Source organism: Chelonoidis abingdonii, chromosome 3 (assembly GCF_003597395.2).
Source record: "Chelonoidis abingdonii isolate Lonesome George chromosome 3, CheloAbing_2.0, whole genome shotgun sequence".
NCBI lineage: Eukaryota > Metazoa > Chordata > Testudines > Testudinidae > Chelonoidis > Chelonoidis abingdonii.
Genome location: NC_133771.1, coordinates 852445 through 878745, shown reverse-complemented (window position 1 = coordinate 878745; position 26301 = coordinate 852445). Strand labels below are relative to the sequence as shown.

At 58.3% G+C, this 26301-nt stretch overlaps 1 protein-coding gene across 1 annotated transcript; it reads right to left on the bottom strand.

Annotated features, from left to right (window-relative positions):
• Positions 1-673: 673 nt before the first annotated feature.
• EIF2B4 (eukaryotic translation initiation factor 2B subunit delta) lies at positions 674-18084 on the bottom strand. Its single transcript, XM_075063529.1, has 11 exons — positions 17964-18084; positions 16664-16873; positions 15612-15694; positions 14490-14581; positions 13492-13606; positions 11563-11639; positions 11157-11259; positions 2782-2909; positions 1624-1801; positions 1331-1511; positions 674-922 (listed from the first exon to the last, which is right to left on the bottom strand). The coding sequence occupies exons 2-11, from the start codon at positions 16857-16859 to the stop codon at positions 723-725; spliced, it is 1353 nt and encodes a 450-aa protein (XP_074919630.1). The 5' UTR covers positions 16860-16873; positions 17964-18084; the 3' UTR covers positions 674-722.
• Positions 18085-26301: the final 8217 nt, after the last annotated feature.

Sequence of the window (26301 nt, the reverse complement as noted above, 5' to 3'; positions counted from 1 at the left end):
GTACTCTGAGAGGAGCCCGTGGGGGCGGGGCTGGTCCCCCTGGGGGCAGGCGGGGGGGCTGGGTTCCCTGAGGGCGGGGGGAGGCAGAGCCTGAGCACTCTGAGAGGAGCCCGTGGGGGCGGGGGCTGGTTCCCCTGGTGGGGGGGGGCTGAGTACTCTGAAAGGAGCCCGTGGGGGCGGGGCTGGTTCCCCTGGGCGCAGGCAGGGGCACTGGGTACCGTGAGAGGAGCCTGTGGGGGTGGGGCTGGTTGCCCTGGGGGGGATGGGACGGGTTCCCTGAGGGGGGGGCTGGTTCCCCTGATAGGAGCCTGTGGGGGAGGGACTGGGTTCCCTGAGGGCAGGGGGGGCTGGGTACTCTGAGAGGAGCCCACGGGGGAGGGGCTGGGTTCCCTGAGAGGAGCCCATGGGGGAGGGCAGAGGGGGGGCTGGGTACTCTGACAGGAGCCCATGGGGCAGGGCACATTTCTCTGGGGGCAGGCGGGGGGGGGCAGGATACTCTGAGGGGAGCCCATGGGGGAGGGGCTGGTTCCACTGAGGGCAGGTGGAGGCAGGGGGGACTGGGTACCCTGATAGGAGCCCGTGGGGCAGGGCTGGTTCCCCTGGGGGCAGGTGGGGGCCCATGCAGTGCAGCTCTGGCCCTGTCCCTCAATTATGCAGTCACAGCAGGCAGCCATGAGATCAGCAGGGTTTATTGAGGGTCCATGCAGCCCCCATCCCACCCACTACTGTTCCACATTCTTGACACGCAGGACGACGGGCACTGAGGTGCATGGGATCATGCCCAAGTCTGTGATCACCAGGTCCACTAGCTCGGGAGGGGTCACGTCATAGACCAGATTGAGAAGGCGCAGGGACGAGTTTTCCTTCCAGCCACGCAGATGGGCTCCTCCCTTCCCGGACACGATCAGATCATCGGGGTCATCTATAGAGACATGCTACAGGGTCAGGCACTAGGGTGCACCTGCATCCCCTCCCCGGGAGGAGCTGCCTGGCACCGGGACAGCCCCCTATGACTTCCCTGACTGGCCGGAACTGGCTGGCACCGGGACAGCCCTCCCCCTGCCCCACACAGGCCCCCGCCCCACGACTTCCCTGACTGGCCAAGGGAGCTGACTAGCACTCGGACAGCCCCCCAGCCAAAGGAGCTGGCTGGCGCTGGCGCTGGCACTGGCACAGCCCCTCCCTGCCCCCATGCCTCCCTGCCCCCAACTGGCCAGAGAAGGGAGCAGCGCTGGGACATGCCATACATTGGGCAGTCTGGCTGCACTGTGGCCAGCAGCTGCTGTGAGGGGAGTGGAGCCCACGGCATGGGAGGACACAGGGCACGTACCCAGCTCATTGGAGACAAAGGAGTCCGTCTGCACCCGCTCACAGAACTTGTAGGTCTCACAGCACACCAACACAGGCACGTTGTAGGCCTTGGACACCAACGCGATCTGGGATGTCCCCACCCGGGACATGACAGAGCCATTGGCCAGCAGCGCGTGAGCCCCCAGCAACACCTTGGAGACCTGCAGGGGGAGCACCGTGTGAACTAGCACCAATCTACGGCTGTGGCAGGCTCAGCCTCCATCACCCAAGCAACACCCTTCCCCTCTGCCCTCAGCAAAACTGCCTGCTCACCTCGGGCAGCATGTAGGAGATGGCAGTGATCATGACGTAGGTGCAGCGGATGCCCTTGCACACCAGCCTGCGTAGTGTGTCCCGGCCCTCCAACCGCGGCCGACTGTCCACCACGATCACCCGGAAGGCACGACCGTTGGCATGGGCGTCACACAGTGTACGGTTCACTAAGGAGGAGCTGACAGGACACCACAAGTGTATTCATAGAGCTTATCGTGGGAAGGGACCATCTAGTCTAATTGGCAGAGAACCTCATCCATTTAGCCCAATAACGTGGGATAGGCTAACGCACACTCAGAATGGCAGCCAGTCTGGATCTGAAGCCAACGACAGAGGGAGACTCCACCCCTGCCCTGGCAGTTTGTCCCGAGAGTTCATCACCCTCCTGGTGAGAATTTTTGCCTTCTTTCTAGTTTGGATTTGTTGAGCTCCAGCTTCCAGCCATGGGTTCTTGTTCTGCCTTTCTGCACTAGACTGAAGAGCCCTCACTGTTCTCCCCCCGTGAAGGTGCTGTTATGACACTGTAACAAAGTCACCTCTCACTTTTCTTACTGAACAGATCAAACTCTTTAAAGCTCATCCTGCTTCATTCCAAATACTGAACAGAAATATTTATTGAACAGTTCTGCCTTTTCCACATCAACAATATTACCAAAATCTGTCTAGTAATGGGCCTACACCATTGCTAGAATTTCTTTTGTTCCTGATATATTTGAACTCCTTGTCCCTAGCCCTGACAGCCATGCATTTTTCCTTGAGGTCTTTAGCCTCCCTTATCAATTTTCTACACCACTTAGATTCTAGTTTATATCAATTGCTATCTATTTCCCATTTGTTATATATTGCTTTTTTATTTCTTACTGCTGCCTTCACTTCCCCACTGACCCAGGATGGGCTTTTAGGCATAGCTGTCCTCTTCTGTGATTGTGGAATCATGGATTTTTAACCATCTCATGAATTTCTCTTAAACAACACCTGATTTCCATTCACATTTTTCTGTCTAAATTTTCCTTCCAGTCAACTTTGCTCATGGAAAATTAGCCTTTTGAAGTATCTGTATTTTTGGTTGGGACTGTCCAGTTTGCCCACAGCAAACATAAGGAAGGCTCCTCCACCCTGGGTCAGATCATCCACACAGGGAAGCCCCCTCCTCCATACCATCCATACACCAGGATGACATCACCATCACTGATCTTCTCAAAGGCATATTTGGAGATAGCTTCAGCTGCCAGCTGGATCTTCTCCCTCACATATCCATCGATGCTGCCCTGCAGTTTCCCCTTCGCCTGGGGAGAAGCAGTGCCAGTCACTCTGGGGCCTGAGAGCCCTGACATCCTTCCCTCTGGCTCACCCCACAGCTGGCCATGCTCCACACTCCTGGTAGGAGTGTGCACTCTCATCCCGCCTACCCAGGGCACCCTGACTGGGCCTAGCTGCCATAGGCCCCCAGCACATGGTTTGGGAGAGCCCCTCCGCACTGGGGGAGGAAGGGAAGGGAACAGGTCTGTGCTGCACAATTCAGCCAGGGCAGCTCCCATCCCCCCATCCCTATCCTCGTGAGCAGGAGGCAGGATGGACTGCATGGCACAGGCCTTACCGTGAGTCCAAAGGACCCATCACCCCACAGGACTGGAGAGGAAACCCAGGGGAAACCCTCTCTCCTGCAGGGAATAGGCTGGCAGAGCAACTGCCATTCCTGTACCTTCTTCCAGATACAAGGCCTCCAAAGCACTCCCATCACCCCACCCATATGGAGGTGCAGTCCCCTCTGGGGTGGAACTGGGCACTTGTAAGAGCCACACAGAAATGCTGCAAAATAGATGAGATCAGCAGGTGAAGGAGGATCCTCTACGAAACAACTGCAGGGGGTTAGCTCACCCAAACATAAATTACCTAGGCTGGAATTTGGCCAGGCCACAGGAGCTAACACCCCAACTCCGATAGACAGCAAGTTGCAAGAATCTTTAATATGGTAGGTCAGGCCTTTGCCATCGCACCTCAGCTGAGGGGGACAGAGCCCTCCACAACCGTGCTGGGGCACCGGGGCCAGCCCTAACTGCAGGGGCAGAATGCTCCCTGCAGCACCCCAGTAGCACTGCACTGGGGCCAGTCCCCTGCCCAGCTCCCTGCAGCAGGAGAAAGAGGAAGTAGTTGATTCAAACACAGAGCTGTGTGAAATGGGAGACAGGGTGGAGAAGAAGCAGGAGGGGGGCAGACAGGAGGAGAGGGGGACAGGAGCCAGGTTGAGGGGTGGATGTGGGCAGAGGGGGACAGAGGCAGGATACTCCTAAACTTGAGTCCCAAGTCTCTGTATTCACCCGTGATCAGCCAACAGCAGGAAATCCACCAGCAACCAGGGCCGGCTCTATCCATTTCACTGCCCCAAGCACGGCGGCACGCCACGGGGGGCGCTCTGCCACTCACCGGTCCTGCAGCTCCGGTGGACCTCCTGCAGGCATCCCTGCAAGGGTTCGCTGGTCCCGCGGCTCCTGTGGACCTCCCGCAGGCGGACCTCCAGTCCACTGGAGCCGCCTACCGCCCTCCCGACAACCAGCAGAGCGCCCCCCGCGGCATGCCGCCCCAAGCACGCACTTGGCGCGCTGGGGCCTGGAGTCAGCCCTGCCAGCAATGTGTCTCATCCCCTTTAGCGCCGGGGCAGAAAACCTAGCAGGCAGTTACGCCACTGCTGGAGCGGTGGTTCTGCGAGATGCTGTGTGTAGGAAGTGCAGGTCCCCCTGGACATGGCCAGGCACCTTGTGCACATGGGATGGGACGTTTTAATAGCCAGGTGCCTCAGGGCCACCCATGCACCCCAGGCCTCCTGATGCTCCTGTGCAAGGGGAGAGGGGGTGGGGCAGCTGTGACAGTCCCTCGCAGGTCAAAGCCCCTGGTAGCTGAGGGCTCTGAAAACAGGGACAGAGGGTGGGTCATGGGAGCCACACGGACTGCACCATCTCGAAGCACCACAGCTCCAGCCCAGTACTAACTCTCTCCGAGTACAGGTCAGCAGGGAGAAGTGTCCCTCAGAGCAGGGAAATGAGGAGCTCCAGCTGGCCATGACTGGAGTACCTGGCTCAGACCTAGCTGCTGAATTGCAGGCCTAGGGTTTGACAAGGTCAGCGGGTTACTTGCAGATCTCTGATACTGGCATGTGTCTGAAGCAGACGGGAGTGAGCCAGCGGGGAGGTGCACCAGCCAGCTGGTAACGCCACCAGGTACAGCGTGTGATCCACTTTGATATTCTCTGTAAAAAGATGGCTTGGTCCAGGGCTTTGGCAATAAACAGAAGGGGGTGGGGGGGTCGGAATGGTTTGGTCTGGTCAGTACAACAAAGCAAAGCCCTGGATGCATCACAAGTGTCGTTTCTTTTCTCCTGGCACCAAGTGCGGCTGGGGGAGGAAGTCTGGTAGTGAACTGGCCTATTCAGATGGAAATCTGAGACCAGCTCAGCAGTGAACGTCAGCTGAGGTCTCAGCCCCACCTTGTCCCATAGGGAGGCTCGGCAATACGTCCCTGAAGTCACAGCCACTAGCAAGACCGACTTCAGAGTGAGGTGGTGCAAGGACCATCCTGAGAGCGGTTCAAACCAAGGCTCCACGACTCTCAGGAGGTCCCAGGCAAAGGCAGGTTCTCTGATCAATGCAGGAGTCCCTTGGAAATCTCAACACTAGGGAGACGGGTGTGTGAAAAGAGCAGGCATGATCACACAGGGGGGCGAGCTGAAATGCTGTGAGGGGCACGTTAACAGAGTGAAGTGAAGGCCAGCCTGCTTCCAATTTAACAGGGAGTCCAGGATCTTTGGTTCTAAAGCTGGGGCTCAGACCAAACAGGGCTGGGCTGCCATATTGAGACCACCTTCCACCTAGAGGAGTCGATCAGTCTGGCAGATATTTTCCTGCATTCAGTTAGGATTTCCTAGGCCCCAAAGGAGCAGTGTCTGCCCGTGGCACTGAGTCAGCCCACAGCCATGCCATCAGGTGCAGCGACCCCAGGTCTGGATGGAGCAGCTGGCCACGGTGCTGCAAGATCAGCTCCAGGAGCCAGATCAGCGGCTGGACAGACACACTTGTCACAGGGCTGTGAGCCACAGCTGCCTTGGCCAATGCGGCAATGAGACAGACTGTGGGAGATCACTGTGGGACTCGGGAGCAGGTGGAATGGGATGCATACCACTGCAGGAGGACGAGCTCTGGGGACAATCCTGGGCTCAGTCCTTCTTGGGAGCCAAGGTTCTGACCTTCAGCATCATCTGTGGTGGCAAAGGGGCCTCTTAGGGGAACTCCCAAGGCAGAGTATGGATCTGTGTGGGGACTGTTCGTGGCTGCTGACTGCTCATGAAGCCCTCTCAGTTCGTGCTGGCTGCCGCGGGGGATGCAAGGGCTGACGGCATTGAGTCCAGACTCTGACGGCCTCCAGACGTGTGAGGAGCAGGCGTCTCCTTTTCGCTGCTGTGTGTCATGCAGGAAGCTCTGCAGGGCTGAATTCCAGCAGACAGGTAGGAATGTCACACCACCCTGAGCTCCAGGAGATTCCCTCCATGCCGGCCAGGGACCAAGTCCCCTGAATCTGTAAGTGATCCAAGTGAGCCCCCAGCCTGACGCATCCATGATCAGTGTCTTCATCTGCAAGGGGACTGGGAAGGGCAAACCTTTCCAAGGGTGTGTGGGGCCAAACACCTGCAGCTCTGCAGTGACGAGCTGGGGCAGACACATCCCTGCCTGTCTGAAGGCTCGGTGCAGGCGAGACCGACCTGAGCCAGAGTCAGAGGGACCGCAGCTGACGTCAGGCAAGAGACTCCCTGTGCATGCATGCTAACACGCGAGCTAGCGCTGCAAGCCATGGCTGTCCTGGCCTCCGTAGTGCTGGAGCCCACCCTCGGGCATGCATGCTTTTCCTGGCTGGAGTCGACACTGCCTCCCGTGAACGCTGCGCCCAGGAGGGTGAGACATTACTGTTAGTATCTAGGCCCTGAGATCGAATTTTGGGTTTGATTTTTGATACTTCTATATTCTAACTAACGTGTGTGAACAAAGCCACTGTGTGTTGCATCTGCCCACTATAGATGAGGTTTACCGCACAATGTGAGAAGATAAGGAAGAGAGTTCAAGTGTTGCTGGGTATGGGGGGAGTTTTATAGACGAGCATACACTTGAAGGCTACCTGACTCTTCTCCCAAGCCAAGGTCAAGCAACTGGTTTGGGGGGCTGGGGGGGAGGAGTAAGAAACACTAAAAGCCAAAGAAATGGTGATCCTGCCCAAAACACAACCTCACTCCCTACCCCTCCCATGGGGGGGGTACCGAAGCCCCCAGACTCAAGACCCTCCAAGACAGACCATGATCATAAGTTGTAAGGGGTGGGACCAGGGCCGGGCACAACAGGTATATTTGGGCCTGCTAAGAATGAGGGAAGGAAAAAGAGCCAGTGTAGCATGGTATATAGGTGCGCTCAACACCACTCTGGCCCCCTATGAGAGGTGTCCCTGGTACCGCCTCTAGGGCCGCTGTCAGCCAGAAGCGGGGAGGAGTCTCCTCTTGGTGCTGGGAAGAAGGCAGTTTGGTGACGGTGACAAAGTGTATTCCTTGGCCAGTGCCACAGGGGAAGTCTCTGCTCCAGCTCTGTGCCCATGGCTGCCCAGCAGTGAGGGCGTTCCATGGTGCCTCTGTCAGTGACTTAGCACTGCTCCCTTGGCACAGCACAATGGCACCCTGCCCTTTCCTCCCAATCGGGTGACATCTCTATGCTTGGAGTCATGTCTGTCTCTGCTTGGCCCTACACTCATGCCTGCTGCAGTGATGATGGGGTCTCTGCTGGAGCAGCTGGTGCAGGCTCTGCCGGTACCGGTGCCAAAGCAGTAGCCAGCCTTGGTGCTGATAGTACCAGGCAAACAGTGTTGATGTGACCTGTGCCAGTTTTGCTACAGTTGTCTTGCCTGCCTTCCTCCTGCTTCTCGAGCCCAGGGATGGGTCTGCTCACAGGGCACTCGCTGAGGATGACCCTGTGGGCTCCTCGGAGGGAGGTGGATGTCTCCTCCAGGTCTGAGTGACACGCATTTCAGCCACGCCTCTCTCGACATGCGAGTCCTTACCCCCTGTGCGTCTAATGGGGATGTGGATCTTCCCCAGACAGAAAGGGCATCGGCCATGCCTGTCGGCAGGGGGCTTGGCTTATGCCCTGCAGGTTTAGAGTCTAACACAGAGTCAGTGCAATGCGCCGCGACCCGCGGCACTGGGGGACGGAAAGCGCGAAATGTCCACAGGAAAGAATTAATTGAAGCTAAGAGGGGGATGAAGAAGCATTTTGTCACCAAACTGGATGTAGATGATGAGTCTGAAGGTAGGAGAAAGTCAGCGGGCAGGCACTCGCCAGGCTCCATGGGTATTGCTGCCATGGGTGGGCTGTAACTTTTGCCTGCTTAGAAATGTACAGTGGAAAGTAGGTCAAGTCATTTTCAATAAAGAGTGTTATAAACAGGTGCAAGAGAACCAGAGAGAGACTGGATTAGCCTACAGCAGAAGGCCTTACTGATACAATCCAAGGAGTGTTGAAATTCTAATTGTTAGAAACAGATGATTTGGAGCCAGAAGTTAATATATTCAGATATCAGACCTAATTGGTGGACAAAATAATGAGGGGATGGGCTATTCCCCCACTGCTCCCCATGTGGGTCCTTAAAGAGACTTTGGGGGTGGGGAGAAGACGGACAGAAGGATGGAGAGGAAGAACAGACAGTGACTACTCAAGTGAGTATCAGAGGGGTAACGGTGTTAGTCTGGATCTCTAAAAGCAGCAAAGAATCCTGTTGCACCTTATAGACTAACAGACGTTTTGGAGCATGAGCTTTCGCGGGTGAATACCCACTTCGTCAGATGCATGTCTTTGCTACTCAAGTGAGCTTCACCATCATGGCTGCTGCCTCCACCCTTTCCAGGGACCCTGGGCTTTGGTCGTCCTGACCAGAGCAGGCCAGAGAGAGAGATCCAGACAACATCGCCATCTCCACCAGCCACAGCTGAATCCCAGACAACACCTGGGATGATGCGGGATTGACTTTAACAGCAGCAGCAGCTCCAGCTCATCTCAACTCGCTTCTGCCCATAACAACAGCTGATACTGTCTAGGAGATGGTCAAATGGCTGGAGGATTTTCCTTCTAAAACCCTCTCCAGCTACAGGGCAAGAGAACACGGGATGCGGCTGGAAGGAAAGTCTTATTTAATGCTTTGCATTTCAAATGCTTTAACTGCTTGTCGTCCTTTTCTGTAGCTGTAATAGCAGGTGAACAGGCTGTTTAATGGGGTGTTTGCCCTGGTGCTAGGCAGGCTGAGGTCTCTGGAGACCAACCCCCACCCTGTCTCTTGTTTAACAGTTTAATGTTGGATGGTGGCTGGGTTTTGTTACCACCTTTGGCCCATTTGCTCCATCTAAATGAACACAACAGTGGCACAAGAGAACTGAGGCAGAGCTGCTGACTTTGCAACCGATCAAAAGCTACTTTGATGTCAATATGTGCCATGTGAAGGCCCAGCTCTCTGGAGGTCCTGACTACACCTTGGGGTCTTTCACCACATAGAACAGGTTAACGCTGAGCAGCACTGGGTACAAGACAGCCCTTGTCAAAGAACTCTCACACTACAAACTCACAATCCCCGGCACCACAAAGTGATCCTCATTGTGGAAGAGGCAACCTTCCTCCACTCCAGTGCTCCACACCCAATTCCAGGTGTGTCAATTGTTATCAGACACCGCAAGTGCATCCTTACCCACCCAGAACCCCACTTCTCCCGCCCTACACAAACCCCAAAGGTTTTAGTTAAAACTCCAGCACTGCACCCCTCAGGAGACTGAACAGTTGTGGCCACAGGCAGAGAACTGGAGAGACCAAGGTGCCCCCAGGATTGTGGCCCCCGCAATGGCAGAGAATTGATCAGGTGAGATGTGCCCAGGTGATCCCAGCAGGCGCCACAAGCCCCACACTATAGAGGGAGATGAAAAATCCTCAAGGCCCCTGCCAATCTGACCTCGGGAAAATTCCTTCCCAACCCCAAATCTGTCCATCAGTTTGACCCTGAGCCTGTGACCAAGACCAGCAGCTGGGCATGTAGAAAGGATCCTCTGCACCACTCCAGAGCGATGGGCCACCCCGCGTAGTATTCCATCTCCAAAGCTTCAGAGGAAGGCGAAAAAACCAGAATCCATCCTCCCACTTGTGCACTGGGGGGGAATTCCTTCCTGGCCCCCTGCAGGTGAGTGGCTGAAGGCCCAAAGCATGAGATTTGAATATAGTCACTGCCATAATGCAGAGCTGCAGGTGTTATGAGCACATGGAAATCAATGCAGACAATCCTGTTCTCCTGCCTTCTCTGAGGCTGCGCCGACACGGCACCGCTGCTGTGGCAGCATGTAGGGTACGTGTAGGTACACGCCGCTGCGTCCATACTGTGATGTGTAGCTGCACAGACCAGTAAAAGGCCCTGGCAGGTGGGAGGCAGCGGGGAAAGGCTCAGCAGCTGGGAGCTGCGGGAAACATTCCCCACTGCAGGGAAAGATTCCTGCAAGAGGGAGCTGCCGGACCCTCTCTCTGCTGCTTTCCCACCGCCAGAGCCTTTCCCCGCTGCCTCCTACCTGCTGCCGGAGCCTCTCCCTGCTGCTTTCCCACCGCCAGAGCCTTTCCCCGCTGCCGGAGCCGTTCCCCGCTGCCTCCCACCTGCTGCCTGAGCCGTTCCCCGCTGCCTCTCACCCGCTGCCGGAGTCTTTCCCCACTACCTCCCACCCGCTGCCAGAGCCTCTCCCCGCTGCTTTCCCACTGCTGGACCTTTCCCCGCTGCCTCCCACCTGCTGCCGGAGCCTCTCCCTGCTGCCGGAGCCTTTCCCTGCTGCTTTCCCACTGCCGGAGCCTCTGCCCGCTGCCTCCCACCCGCTGCCAGAGCCTCTCCCTGCAGCAGGGTCAGAATCCAGCGATGGGGCACTACGATGCTAAGAACATCAGTGTGGATGGGGGTGCTACGTGGGCGAGCAGAGCCACACAGGGTACGTGCCCTGGTGTGACCACCAGAGGCCAGGAGTGTCTGTACTCCCCCAAGCAGAGCCTCCCCGGCTGCAGTGCTGTTCATGCCAGTGCTTGGGGGTGGCAGCTGTGGATGTATTCGACGCACCGAAAACAGGGTGCAGTGCAGATGTACCCTGAAGTTCCTCACGACCCTACATAACTCAGTGTCACCTGCACATTCTGCCCCTTCACTGCCCCCCCGTTCCCTCCTCAATAAATACATTAACAAGATCTAGTTCAGCACCTCAAGGCCCCCATTTGCCTTCAGCCGTAATGGAAGGTGACAAGATGCTGTGTCCTAGCATCTTTACAGCCTCTTGAGCCTTTCCCCGCTGCCTTCCACTTGCTGCCGGAACCCTTCCCCGCTGCCTCCCACCCGCTGCCGTAGCCCCTCCTGTAGCCCTGGTGAACCCCCAGACCCCACTGCAGGCTTCCTGCTGCTGGAACGGCGTAAAGCCCATGTCCTGTGCTCAGGCACCTGCTCACCTCCTCCTCTCTCAGGGTGCTGGACAGGCCTGAGATCTCCTTCTTGAGGTACTTAATGGCATTGCCCATGCTGGCGGAGAGGGGCCGGCACTGGTTCAGGAAACTGCAGAGAGGAGACAAATGTTGAGGGGCACGGACTGGAGCCAGCCCTGGGGGACAGGGAGCACCCCCAGAGCGGGGGAGCGCCTGGGCTCATTAATGGGGATCAGCAGCTTTTCAGCATCTGCAGAGAAGCCCCTCCCCAGTAACCCCCAGCCTGGGCCTGGGGGGGAGCGGGGGATAGGAACAGCAGCGCCAGCGGAGATGACCAGCCTGGACTTGGGGGTCCAGGGGAGAACCCATATGAACTGCAGCCCCAAGAGCCCCTCCCTTGGAAGATCCTCCCGTCCCGTCTCTCTCGGCTCACCTGATGTAGGGCTTCAGCCTGGCCACCAGGTCTCGCGAGAGCTCCTCACTGGGTGGCGTTGAGTAATCCCGGATCACCTGGAATAAGCCGCACGAGAGACCATGACACCCAGGCACCAGGACAGGGTATCCTGGCCTGGCAGAGGAGTGGAGGGGCAGGCAGCCAGGGCTCATCTAGAGAGAGCAGCAGGTATCCAGCCAGGCACGTTCACTGGGAACATCTCCCAGAAGCAGGCATGGGCGGGGGGACACGGGCTGGGGTGGGGGGGAGGTGTCATACCCAACCCCAGTGCTAGCACAGAGTGCTGTCATGTGGAGGTGGCAGGGTGAGCTGTGGTGGGGCAGAGCAAGCTGGAAAAGGCTGTGAGGAGGAGGGAGGCGCTGAGCTAGCAGTGAACTGAGCTGGGCTGGGAGGCAAGGTGATCAAATAAAGGAAGGCCAGAGGGAGGCACCGGGAAGGGCAACGGAGGAAAGCAGGGAAGGTTTTAGGGCCCGAGGAGGAGAGAAAAGCAGAGCTGGGGATGTGAATAGGCACTACCAGAGACGGAAAGGTGAGGGAATAACAGCTACCGACGTGCTGGAGAGAGGATCAGGGAAAGATGCTTGGTGAAAAGGGAACTGATCACAAAGCAGATCCTGAAACCAGCAAATGAGAAGCCCACCCACCCATGGCCTGCAGTGTATGGCCTGAGCGTGACAGGTACTGAAGGAACGCAGCTCGCTGCACCCAATGGGCAGGCGAGGGCCTACGAGGTGCAGAAAGCCAGCTTGTGGATACCCGCCATGGGAAGAGATACAGCGGCAGGACAGCGACTCTAAGGAGCATGCCAAGCCGAACAGAGGCGAAGAGCAGGACAGCGAGCGTGGAGCTGGGCTTCCAGCCAAGGGGACGAAAAGATCATTCTCCGGAGTGACCCAGTCTGCTGCTGACCCAGCTCCATGTTCTCGGACAGAGCGAGGAAGAGCAGCGTGTGCGAGGCCAGTGTGTGAGGAACCCGTCACTCATCGGCACAAGCAGTAAGTGCTCATTGAGGGTCTAGGTTATTTCTGTGCTGGGTACAGTGGTGGGGTTTTCCCTTCTAAACTTTTAAAAAGGCAAATGATCCCTTTTGTCTTGGTTTGCCTCTGCTCAGTTAGCACAGCCCGCCTCACCGGTCGCTGCCGAGGGGCACTGGCAGAGCGGGAGAGCGAGGCTTCCAGACAGCTGGAGGGCAGGGCGGGGCAGTGCAGGGTTGGGGTGTTTGGGGCTGAGGCACTGGCAGCTCTGGGGGTCGGGGCAGGAGGCACCGGCAGCGCTGGGGAGCACCAGCAGAGCAGGAGGGTGGAGCAGGGGGCACCAGCAGCGCTGGGGAGCGGGGCAGGGGGCACCGGCAGAGCTGGTGGGTGGGGCAGAGGGCACCAGCAGAGCTGGGGGGCGGGGCAGTTCCTCAGGCTCCACAGTACCAGCAGCCCGACCTGTTCTGCTCCCAGGCTGGGCTGCGGCACCACGCAGGGCCTGGCCTCACCGGCCCAGGGAGCTGGCACACGACAGACTGGCCCAGCCCGAGGGAGTGAGGGACCTGGGCCCAGGCCCCGAGCCAGGGCAGGACACAGTGTCTCAGCCTGCGTCCCGCGGAGGGGGTGGGGGCAGCGCTGACACAGCCCAAGGGACCCGGACCCAGGCCCAGACCCCGAGCCGGAGCAGGACATGGTGTCTCAGCCTGCGCCCCGTGGTGGGGGCCCAGTGCAGCCCAAGGGAGCGAGGGACTTGGGCCTAGGCCCCAAACTGGGGCAGGACACAGTGTCTCAGCCTGCGCCCTGCAGTGGGGGCCCAGCGCAGCCCAAGGGACCCGGACCCAGACCCAGGCCCCGAGCCAGGGCAGGACACAGCGTCTCAGCCTGTGCCCCACAGGGGGGCCCAGCACTGGCGCAGCGGGGCAGTCAGTGGTACCTGTCTGAAGACTTGCAGCAGGGCGAGGCAGCGCGCGTTGGAGCCGTTCAGCAGCCCCTGGGAATACTGCAGGCCGAGCTGCACCACAGCCGGATGGATCGCCGTGGAGGGGATGCTAGGGACGCACGCAGGGCACAGATGAGAGGCCTTGGAGCTGGGAGGCTCCACCAGCGCAGAAGGGGAAGGACCCTACAGCCTCCAGTGCTGGGTCACCCACCCTCTCCCCCCAAGAGCTTCCACCTGCCAGTGAGAGGCACATGTGCCTTTCATGAACCAGGCCACCCCACACACACATCCAGGGTATCCCTGTAACCCGCACACCCCCTAGGGCACCCCCATCACCCCATAACCCCCATGCATACCCAGAACATCCCTGTCACACACACATCCACGCACACCCAGGACATCCCCGTCACCCTGTAACTTACACACCAACACATGGCATCCCTGTCAGACACACACACCCAGGGCATCCTCATCACCCCACCACGCAGACACCTGGGGCATCACCCTTTGCCCCACACTTGTCCCAGGCCAGGGCTCCCTATTTGTCACATACTCCACTAACCACCCAGGTTACCCCGTGCCCCAGACACCCCTGTATACAGTCATAGTGTGCCCCCCTCACCCCATACCCATCCAACACACACTGGGTGCCCCCTTCATTCCATACCCCCCCACACTCACACAGCCAGTACGCCCCCATGCCCCATACCTTCCCCACATGCAGGAAATGGGATGTTCCAGCCAACCCCACCCCCAGCTGGCCAGGGCTCACCCTTCGCCCCACAGCCCCACCAGGGCAGCAAGACCTGTCCCTGGGGTGGACACCTAGAGCTGGGCAGCCCACAGCAACAGGGCATTGCCCCAGCCGGGGGTCGTCAGGTTCCCCACATCCAGGAAGGACACACGGAGGCCAGGCTGCCTGGGCACAGCCCACCCCAGAGTGCAGGCTGCAGCAGACGTCTTCACCAGCCTCAGGGCTGGGGGGCACAAACCTCATCTGCTGAGTCAGTGGCATCTTCCGGCTGTACTGGTGCAAGTGGGAGAAGAGGTTGACTTTGGCACCATAGTCTGGCCTCAGAGGAACCTGGCATTGAAATTTCAGAGCACGCAGCTTCAGTGCAGGTCAGCAAAGGCCCTCCCCAGCGGGCACAGCCTGTCCATGGCACACACCCCCTCCTTCACCAGACACCACCCACCTGCCCTCTCCCCAGCGGGCACAGCCTGCCCATGGCAAACCCGCACCCCTGGCCTCACCCCTGCTGGGCACTGCCCACCTGCCCATGGCACACTCCCCACGCCTGCCAGGTACCACCCACCTGCCCCCTTTACAGCAGGCACAGCATGCCCATGGGACACCCCCCCACCCCTACCCCGCCGGGCACAGTCCTGACACCCCCTCGCTTGGCACAGCCAACCTGCCCGTCAGGAGGTGAGCTAGCAATTAGGACCTACCTGTATGTGAAGGATCTATATACACATTGATATCACATGCTGCTTAGTAACCTACATGAATGTAACTTATACAACGGGGGGCCAGGTTTTAGGGTGCCCAGGATTAACCCTTTGGGAAGCAGTACCAAACACAGCCATTTGGCCTACTAGGAACCGTCCCTGGTATCCGGGTACAGAACAGGGATGGGGCTACGACAGGTCATGACGGCCCCGCCAAACAGAACCAGCGACGAGCCTGACGAGCGTGGGGACAGGCTGGTTATTGCTACTAAGCAGATAAGTGACTTCCCTCGCTTGGCGTGAAGGGAGCCCCTTAGTTTGGGTCACAGCCGAACGCAGTCAGGGAGGGGGCGGGCAGAGCCCCGGTATAACAAAACGCACTAAGACAGAAGGATCTACCTGCATCCACACACCTTGTCTGTTCCCACAGCCACCCCACCCGCCTACCCTGCCATTGCTGCCACCCAGCCAGCCCCAGGCCCGTGCCCCTAACTCCTGCCCCACTGGGCCCAGCCCAACTGCCCCTGACCCCCGCTGGGCACAGCCACCTAGCCCACTATGCCTCGGGCGTCCCCCTTCACGGAGACGAGACCACAGGATTCTCCCCAGGCCCTTCCCCCTGCGAGTCCCTCAGCATGTGGCAGTGCCCGGGCACCCTGTACCTGCTGCCGTTCCAGCTTCTTCGCCAGTCTCCTCTGTGCTGCTGGGTCGTCCACCTGCACGTGCTCCGGCACCCGTTTCACCGCTGGCAGAAGCAAGGAGAACAGGCTGAGCAGGGCATGACTCCAACACGGAGCCACCCAGGCACCCTGGATGGGCACAGCCACACTCCACCATGACCCAGGCACCCTAGAGGGACAGGGGGCAATAAAGAGCCTAGGGACCCAGGAAGGGGGTGGGGGACGAGGGCAAAAGCACAGTCACAGCGACCTGGGTACAGGGGAGATGGGGCAGCACCACCCAGGGGGCGCTGAGTCAGACAGCCCCCCTCCCCCCCAGCTCATCCAGGGGGTGCTGAGTCAGACACACACCCCCACCGGCACATCCAGGGGGCGCCAAGTCAGACCCCCACCGGCTCACCCAGCGTCACCCAGGGGTACTGCCCTGGGCCACCCGCCGGCTCACCCAGCCGCACCCAGGGGTACTGCCCTGGGCCACCCGCCGGCTCACCCAGCCCCACCCAGGGGTACTGCCCTGGGCCACCCGCCGGCTCACCCAGCCCCACCCAGGGGTACTGCCCTGGGCCACCCGCCGGCTCACCCAGCCCCACCCAGGGGTACTGCCCTGGGCCACCCGCCGGCTCACCCAGCCCCACCCAGGGGTACTGCCCTGGGCCACCCGCCGGCTCACCCAGCCCTATCCACAGTGCGCTGCCCCTGGTCAGCCACAGGCTAACCCAGACTCACCCGGGGGTGCTGCCCTGGACTTCCACCAGCTCACCCAGCCCTACCCTGGGGGCGTTGCCCCAGGTTACCCATTGGCTCACCCAGCCCTGCCCAGGGGGCACTGCCCCAGGCTACCCGCCCACTCACCCAGCCCCACTCAGGGGGCGCTGCCCTAGACCCCCCACCAGCTCACCCAGCCCTGCCCAGGGGCCGCTGCCCCAGGCTACCTGCCCACTCACCCAGCCCCACCCAGGGAGCACTGCCCTGACCCCTTTAAGCCCACAGCGCTGAGGAGGGGAGCAGCCATAGCATAGCAGTTCTGTCCTTACTCGACTGGGGCTCGCTGGGCTGCAGTCTGGGCTTGGCCAGCACAGTTGCCAGGGTCGACTCCACTTTCTTGGTTTGTTTCAGGGAGCGGTCGGCCTCCTGCTTGGCCCGGCGCTCTGCTCGCAGCTCCGCCTTGGTCTTCCCCCCCGCCAGCTTCTCGCTGCCGGCCAGGCTCTCGCTGGGCACTGGGGCCAGCATGGGGGGCACAGCCCCTACAAGAGGAGAGACCGGTCAGCATGTGGGAGCCTCCCACACCCCCAGGCTCCAGAGAGCACACACCCATGGTGGGGGGAGAGGGAGGCGCAGTGATCAGAGCATTCGATGAGGATTCAGGAGACCAGGGCGCATGTCCCTGCTCCACCACAGACTGGCCAGGCACTGGGCCTCTAGTCCCCACCGGCAGCATAGGGACGGTAGCCCTTCTGTGCCATGGCTGGCCGGGTGTGCGCAGGGGACGGTCAGAGGTGGGACCTGGATGGACAGACAAAGGGCTCGTAACCCAGGGGCCACATGCAAATGTGCAAAGGCTTGGGACAAAGAGGAAACTTTTTGTACTATTTTATGAGCCCTGCGTGTGCCTCAGTTTCCCCTCGGTGCTACATGATTACCGAGTGAGTGGAAAGGGGCTGTGTGCTCTCAGGGCAGGGGGAGACGGGGGTGGGTGTCACCCAGCTGCCCAGGCCTCCTACCAGCAGAGCTCTGCAGGTGACAGTGGCAGATCCAATCGCCAATGCCCCAGAGGGAGAGGGACGTCCCACCTCTCTGCAGGGCAGCTGAGCACCAGTCCCCGGCTCAGAACAGGCTGTGGGGGTTGGCTGCTGGAGGAGGGGGCCTTGGACCAGGGATTTGGACCAAGGAGTGAGATGGAGACAGACAGAGCTTGAACCACGGGGGTCACTGCAGCTGGGTTGTAAACGTCACTTCTCTGGGCTCCCCAAGGGCTGCCTGGGCCGTGTGCCAGGCTGTGGATACACCCCTGTCTGCCCGCGCTGGCTGGGTGTCCCCGCAGACGCTGGGGGGGGGGGTGCTGCTCCCCCAGATTGTACATGTCTCCCCCAGGGTCTGTCCCAGACGCGCTGCCTGGAGCTCCTGGGGTGTGGGGGTGGGGGGGCTGCAGCCCCAGGGGCCCAGAGTCAGGAGGTGGGGAGGCCGCGTGGCTCACCCTGGGGAAAGAGTGAGACCCTGGGGGGTCTGGATCACCGCGGGCCCCTCCCAGGGACTGTTCCCAGGCTGGGGCCTAGCCTAGCCCTGGGGGTCGGTGACAGGGGCACACGTTGATAAGGGGCAGCCCCTCAGCTGTACCTGGCAGCTGGGCCTGCGGGTGCCCAGGGGTGGAGAACTCAGCTGGCTGCCCCTTCTCATCTCTCCGCTTCTTCTTCTGCTGCTTCTTCTCCTTCCGCAACTGCAGCTTTTCCTCCTTGGAGAGCTCCTGGGTTGGGGGGGAACCTTGATTCAGCACGGCCCCCCATGGGCAGCCTGTCCACCCCCTGCTCTGCGGGCAGCGGTCCCCCAGCCAGCTCCCCACATACAGAGCCTGCCGGCTGCAGCCCCCAGCACCCCCCAGCCCAGCCCCCCAACACACACCTATGTTTACACCTATGCCTGCTGTTCCTTTTTATTATTAAGAATACTTGGAATTCACTAGTTTTTTCTATTTGGAGCTTGATATATTATTTGTATGACGCCCACTTCTGACCATTTGTAGAAATTACCAGTATATCAACAAACTTACAGTATACCTTGGAAGAGGTTGAAATGTTGGACCGTCATTTATGACAAACACGATGAAAAACTCGTTCATTTTAAAGACACGAGGCAAATCACCCAGGGCCGAATTGTAAGCTAGATGTTAGTATACTGATTTCAGTGTGCTACACACAATTACAGTAGCCTGATGAGCTATCCCGCCGCTGAATAGTTTTAACTATTAACTTGTGTAAAGAGTGTGTTTCCACTGGAGATTTTTCATGGGCTCAGTAGAAAATCTCAATCTGGTGAAATGCCCACAAAGTCATTTGCAATTTGAGATTTCAATGGACATTTGCTATGAGAGGGATGAAACATGACACAGTATATTAAATTAGGACCCATATTTTGAAACTTGGCATTCATTGATCCACTGAATTTCAACTGATCTGAAATAGCTAGTAAATTACAAGCAATAGGAGCAATACAATTCCCAGTCTGGGTAGACAGCAATATTAACAATTAAACCAGAAGGGACAGTGTGCGTATGCATGTGTATATATGTGTGTGTGTATATAATATATATATCACTCTCTCTGGCAATAACTACAATTACTGTTTCTTGCTGAAGTGTGAGATTTCTAAAAATTTATTAGAGTTTATACAAATGTAAAGTCCCAATAGGGTAATAAACAGGTAATTATCTTGATTGTTTGTTTTTTTTAAAGCATCAATTCAAAATAACCAAGCCCAATAATCAATTTCTTGCCCACTTTTTTTGGACTGTAAGGTGAAATTGAGCTGGTTCTTGTCCTATCTTGATCTAACTAGCTCAGCTTTCAAAAACCGTGGTATGTGATGGGTCTGTAAACAGATAGTATCCTGGAAGCCAATGCATATTTGGTACCCTTGATCCCTCTTTTGCCAGGTTACTGAGACTCACTGAGGTGGTCGAGCACTCAGCTTTGGGCTGATTCAGCCCAAATTGAAGATGTCCCTATATTGGAGGTGGATGCACTTCAAAGGATGAGGCTTGTCTGGGAAATTTGAGTAGCGAGAAGATGACTATATGTTTTAAATTGAGAAGCATGAATGAGTATAGTTAAAATATCATTTAAGTTGATATGAAATGTAGCCATCAAATTCATTTATGACATGAAAACTAATAAAATGACCATGATCTTCATCTACTTAGCTCTTATGATAGCAATTTTATTCATAAATCTAAGTTGCTTTACAGAAACAGGTAAGTACTTTTTATTGAGGGTCTACTGAGGCACAGAGAGGTGAAGTGACTACCAGGGTCATCACCAATCAGTGGCAGAAGTCAGGAATTGAAACCCATTGTTTGAAATTCTAGTACTACTAGCTAAGCCATGAACTTTTTTGTGTCACATAAGGTATTTTCCTTAGCACTTTAATTTGGCGAAAGTGTCACAACCCTGTGGCTGGAATATATGTAAAACCCACATCAAAGAACTAATGAGCTCTTTGCTACATGGAAACAAAGAGCAAGTCTGGTAGCACACTCAAATTCGTTGGAGAGATGGTCCACTACGACAAGGTGACAAAGACACGACAGTGGTTAATGTGGATAACTATAAAACTCATTTGCTATTGGCTGTACTGAATCTATTTGTAAGCTAAAGGATTCCTTCAGCATCTATAAATACATCTTTCATGAGAGGAGGAGAAAGGGATAATAAAATGGCAATTCAACACATAAAGGGGTGAGCTACTTGAAGGAACACTGTGATTTATCAATCCATGCTGCAAGTCTTACTAAAGTTATAACAGCCACTTTTATGATCACTCCCATTTTGAAGAAATGAGGAAGTATAACTCTGTATTGCTTTTGTGTTAATTAAACACATTTTTAATTCTTGCCTAAAGAAAATCGCGCCCTGCCAATTTCTCCTATCAGTGAACACGCCAAGCAAAAAATAGACACTAAAAGGTTTACCAGAAGCTATAAGGAGATAGTATTATAATTTCTGATATATGCTATCAGAGACCTTGGGAAATGCCTCAGTCATATTCATAAGAATGAGATTCAGAGGAACTCATTTGTCACATTAAATAATTTAAAATTCAAATGATTGTCTGAAAGGGAGGATTTCCCACCGCAGCATAGCCATAGACACATAGATTATTCAGTTATGTTTTGCCAATGGACAACCATTGCTTGAGTTTTTCAAACAAAGGAAACAGAATTTAAAAGTTACTCTTAAAAAGCCAATAACCCTGGCCACAGTAATATCAATATACTTAGGTGTTTTCTCTTGTTTAATGATTTGGATTAGAGCTAGTTGGGAATTTTTCAACAACAGTTGATATCAGAAAATATGAACTTCATCAAAGCAAAGCTTCTTATAGAAATGTATCTGTTTGAGTAAAATTTTTCATCAGGAAGGTTTATTAGGTACAGGTGATTTTTGATCAAACTAGGCTAGTTTTGGTGGTAGCCAACTGCTTCAACTGGGAAATATTAACAGAGGATGTGGTAGACAGAGGTTCAAGTTCTTGGTTCAAGTCAGGTATAACACACTCAAACCTGGGTCTTCCACGATCCCTGATGAAACCCCTAAACCACCAGCTTACGCTTGTATTGAAGGGAAGTGCCTCCCTCACATTTTTCACACTTTTTCTGTTTTAAAGATGTCATTTTCGTTACAATGCAGAACAAAAGCAAATGTGAAAACTTTGAATTGCTTTGCCAATGGGTGGTTTCTGGCCAGCCTTAAGTTTGATGACACTTTGGGGCCCTGGTTCCTTCGGTGCAATACACCTTGTCTAGTGATATAGCCTGCGTTGCACTGGTATACAAGGAAAAAAGACGGAAGAGGTAGGCGGGGTACTCCACACACAAATATGATCTATATTGCTATGTATTACGCTATAATGTAGACTTGTAGTAAATTATGTATTCAAACAGTAAAGCAAATCCTCTTCCCAGGACCAGCTCAAGCAGTAGGGCTAAGCATGGGGTAATCTTGCAGGGGGAAAAGGGAATTGCAAGTCCTAACTCTTGCTATGACAGCAGCAACAGTGCAGCGCTTACACTATCTTGCAGCTCTACAGCTACTTCTCAGGACGCCCGTTACTAGCCGTATGAGACGGGAGTGGCCAGAGCCTGGCATGGGGACCGTTGATGTAGGTGCTATGTAGAGGGCGAGAAACTCCCACACACCCCTGCCGGCCTGCAGCCCCCAGCAACCCTCCAGCCCCGCCAGAGCCTTCTCTGAAGGATGGTAATGACAAGCCCGACTTCAGGCCGAATAGGCAAGCCCCGCTTACCCCGGCAGACCCCTGTTCGGCGACTTCCCCACACACCCCCTGCCGGCTGCAGCCCCCAGCGCCCCCAGCCAGCCCCCCCACCACCGCCGGCTGCAGCCCCCAGCGCCCCCAGCCCAGCCCCCCCACACCACACACCCCTGCCGCTGCAGCCCGCGCGCGCCCAGCCAGACCCCCACACACCACCCCCTGCACGGCGGTGCAGCCCCCAGCGCCCCCCGCCAGACCCCACCACCCCGCCGGCTGCAGCCCAGCGCCCCCAGCCCAGACCCCCCACCCCCCGCCGCTGCAGCCCCCAGCGCCCCAGCCCAGACCCCCCCCACACACAGCACCCCTGCCGGCTGCAGCCCCCAGCGCCCCCCAGCCAGACCCCCCACCCCCGCCGGCTGCAGCCCCCAGCGCCCTTTTCCGAGCCAGAGGAGTACACCGTGATCTCATTCCGACCCAAGCGCGTAATTTACAGCGATCAGCCAGCGCTGCAGCCCCGCGCCCCCCATGTCGGTCTGCGGTCGGCTCGCGGGCTCGGGGGGGGGCCCGGCCACTGTGGCGCATGGGTTCCGCGGGGGGGCCGGCCCGCGCTCACGCTCACCGCCCGCGGCCGCCATCGCTGCAGCCTGCGCACGGGCCCGGCCGCTCACAGCGCCGCCCCCGCCGGAGGGGGAACCGCCTCCCCGCGGTGCGCTGACCCCCGTCCGGGCTCTGGGGTGTGACCCCCCCCGGGCGCTGAACCCCCCGAACGGGCTCTGGGCTTGACCCCCCGGCCTGACGCCCCGACGGGCTCTGGGGTGTGACCCGGCCCTCGGCCCGAACCGCCCCGCCGCCCGAGCTCTGGGCTGTGACCTCCCCGGGCCTGAACCCCCCCCCGCCGAGCTTGGGCGTGACCCCCCCCGGCCTGAACCCCCCCCGCCGAGCTCTGGGGTGTGACCCGCCCCCCGGGCCTGAACCCCCCCGCCAGGGCTCTGGGGTGTAACCCCCCCGGGCTGAACCCCCCCCGCACGGGCTCTGGGGTGAACCCCCCTCGGGTTCCGAACCGCCCCCGCCGAGCTCTGGGCTGTGACCCCAGGCCCTAGGGCTGAACCCCCTCCCGCCGAGCTCTGGGCTGTGCCCCCCCCGGGCCTGAACCCCCCGCCGAGCTCTGGGCTGTGACCCGCCCCGGGCTGAACCCCCGACGGGCTCGGGGTGTGACCCCCCCCGGCCGAACCCCCCCCGCGAGCTCTGCACTAGGGGTTGACCCCCCCCCCGGGCCTGACCCCCCGCCGGGCTCTGGGGTGTGACCCCCCCGGGCCTGAACCCCCCCGCCGGAGCTATGGGCTGTGACCCCCCGCGCCTGAACCCCCGACGGCGCTGCGGTGATGACCCCCCTCGGCCCGAACCCCACCGCCCCCGCCGGCTCTGGGGTGTGACCCTCCCCGGGCGACCGAACACCCCCCGCCAGAGCTCTGGGGTGTAACCCCACGCGGGCCTGCAAACCCCCGCCGGCCTCGCTGGGATGACCCCCCCCGGGCCTGAACACCCACCGCCGCCGGGCTCTGGATGTGACCCCCCCCCGGGCGCTGAACCCCACCCCGCCCGGGCTCTGGGGTGTAACCCCCCCGAGCCTGACCCCCCCCAGCCGAGCCTGGGGTGTGACCCCCCCAGGTCCTGAACACCCCCCGCCAGGGCTCTTGGGGTGTGACCCCCCCCGGGCCTGACCCCCCCCGCCGGGCTCTGGGTGAACCCCCCTCGTGGGCCTGAACCCCCGCCAGGCTCTGGGATTGTGACCCCCCCCCGGGCTGAACCCCCCCCGCACGGCTCTGGGTGTAACCCCCCCGGGACCTGAACCCGCCCCCGCCGAGCTCGTGGGTGTGACCCCCCCCGGGCCTGAAACCCCTCCGCCGGCTCTGGGGTGTAACCCCCCTGGGCCTGAACCCCCGCCGGGCTCTGGGTGTAACCCCCCCCGGGGCTCAATCCTCCCACCCCGCCCGCGCAGGCTCTCGGGTGTAACCCCCTAGCACTGAACCCCCGCCGGGCTCTCGGGTTTAACACCCCCCCGTCTGAATCCCTCCCCCTGCCGGACTCTGGATATAACCCCCCCGGGCAATCTCCTCCCCCTCCGGGCTCGGATTACAACCCCCCTGCGCTGAATCCCCCCTGCCGGCTCTGGGTGAACCCCCCGGGCTGAACCCCCCCGCGCGGCTCTGGGGTGTTAACCCCCCCCAGGCTCAATCCCTCGCCCCCGGCTCTCTCCTCACAGCTTGGACCCCCGCTACCCCCCCCCCAGGCTCTGGGTGTAACCCCCCCAGGGCTAAATCCCCCCGCCAGGCTCCTGGTTGTAACCCCACCCCGGCTCAAGTCCCTGCCAGGCTCTGGGGTGTAACCCCCCCCCCGGGCTCAATCCGCCCCCCCCCCGCCGCTGGGCTCTGAGGTGTAAATCGCCCCCCAGTTGGCTGGGTGGGGGAGAGGTGAATCCCCCCCGACTGGGCTCTGGGATGTAACCCCCTCCACTCCCTGCCCTCTGGCAGGAGCTCATCGTGAAAGCTTTGGACACATATTTCCCTGCTAAAGTCCTATCCTGGCCCCCCAGGACCCATCTGGAGTGTGGCTCCCATCTCACCCATGAGCCCCCCAGCCAGATTTTCTGCTCCATGGCCGCACTGGCCCATGGCCCCTGTCCCCTGCAGCCTGCCCCAAGCCGTGTGGGGCCATGCTAATTGCAGGGATGATGTCAGCTTGGGTCACAGAGGCCCAGCCCTGTCTGTCCACTCCAGCCACAGGCAGCTTCCCTGCATCCCACTGGCTGCCCTGCCCTGTCCCTTGTGCCCGGTGCGCTTAGGGTCGCCAACCCTCCCGGTTTCACCAGGAGTCTCCCGGAATCGGGCTCAATCTCCCAGAGGCTACTGAAGCCAAACCGGGAGATTTTAGGCCACTAAAAGTCCAGTGGCACAGTGGGGCTAAATCAGGCCCGTCTGCCCTGGCCACATGCTGCTCCCAGAAGCAGCCGGCACATCCCTGCAACCCCTGGGGGGGCTGGGGGACTCCGTGCACTCTCCTGCCCCAGTCCTGAGCACTGGGCCAGGAACTGTGGCCCATGGGAGCTGCAGGGGCAGTGCCTGCAGGCAGGGACAGTGCATGAAGCTCCCTGCCCCCTCCCAGGGGCTGCAAAGACTTGCCAGCCACTTCTGGGCCCACTAGGGTGACCAGATAGCGAGTGTGAAAAATCAGGACAGGGGGTGGGGGGTAATAGGTGCCTATATAAGAAAAAGCTCCCAACATTGGGACTGTCCCTATAGAATCAGGACATCTGGTCACCCTAGGGCCCACATACCACAACCCCCTGCCCCAGCTCGGTGAAAGTGAGTGACGGTGCAGGAGAGCAAGTGACAGAAGGAGGGGGGAATGGAGTGAGCGGGGCAGGGCCTCAGGGGCCAGGGGCTGGGGCAGGGCAAGGCTGTTTGGGTTTGTGTGATTAGACAGTTGACAACCGGTGTGCTCTGGAGGCTGGAGCCCATGTGATGGGAGAATACAGACCACACCGTTGTGCAGGGAAAGCGTCATCTCCCTTCCAGGGGAGCCATGCAAGGGGCCTGACACCTCAGCTGTCCAAAGCTGCGGCCAGCTGCAAACAGCCCCATCTGGGCTCCTAGAGGAGAGCCACTCGGGGCAAGCGGGTCACTGGGGTCAGATCTGCCCATTCAGCATGTTGCGATACAGCCACGTATACAGTCACACACCTAAGAGCAAATAACGGATTCCTAGATCCCCAGGCCAGAAGGGACCAGTGTGATCCCCCAGCCTGACCCCCTGGATAGCACAGGCCAGAGAGACCTGCCCCACAGTGATTCCTAGAGCAGGTCTCTTAGAGAACCAGCCAGTCTGGACTGAAACATTGGACAATCCACCACAACCGCTAGTACAGTGCATTGTTCTAGGGGTTAATTCCTCTCACTGTTACAACCTCATGTTTCATTTCCAAGCGGAATGTGTCTCGCTTCAACTTCCAGACACTGGCCCATTACAGCTTTCTCTGGTGGGCTGGAGAGCCCGGTATCAAACATCTGTCCCCCACGTGTATACCAAGTCACTCCTTTTCCCTCGCTCTGCTAGGCTGAATAGATCAAGCTCCTTGAGTATCACTCTCAGGCAGGTTTTCGAACCCTTCAGTCATTCTTGTGGCTCTTCTCTGAGCCCTCTCCAAATTATTAACATCCTCCTTGGTCTGTGGGCACCAGACCTGGACACAGGATCCCAGCAGCAGCTGCACCACTTGCCAAATACAGAGGGACAATAACCTCTTAACTCCTGCTCGAGATTCTGCTGTTGCTCCATCCCAGGAGGGCAAATCTAGTGCCAATCCCTAAAAAGGGAAATAGGGACAACCTAGGGAATTACAGCCCAGTCAGCGTAACTTCTGTACCCGGAAAGATAATGGAGCAAATAATGAAGCAATCACTTTGCAAACACCTAGAAGCTAATGAGGTGATAAGTAACAGCATGGATTTGTCAAAAAAAAAAAAAAGGGTCAACCCAACCTGCTGGCTTTCCTTGGCAGGGTAACAAGCCTTGTGGATGGGGGGAAGCAGTAGACTGGAATATCTTGACTTTAGTAAAGCTTCTGATACTGTCTCGCATGACCGGCTCATACACAAACGGGGGAAATGCAACCTAGATGGAGCTACTATAA

Bases quoted from the DNA above. Each gene is read 5' to 3' on its own strand.
- EIF2B4 (XM_075063529.1), bottom strand. From the start codon at position 16,859: ATGCTGGCCCCAGTGCCCAGCGAGAGCCTGGCCGGCAGCGAGAAGCTG. The intron at 14,582-15,611 runs GTACAGGGTGCC...TTTCAATGCCAG, and splicing joins AGAAGCTGGAACGGCAGCAG to GTTCCTCTGAGGCCAGACTA. The intron at 1,802-2,781 runs GTATGGAGGAGG...GTGTCCTGTCAG, and splicing joins GTCATCCTGGTGTATGGATG to CTCCTCCTTAGTGAACCGTA.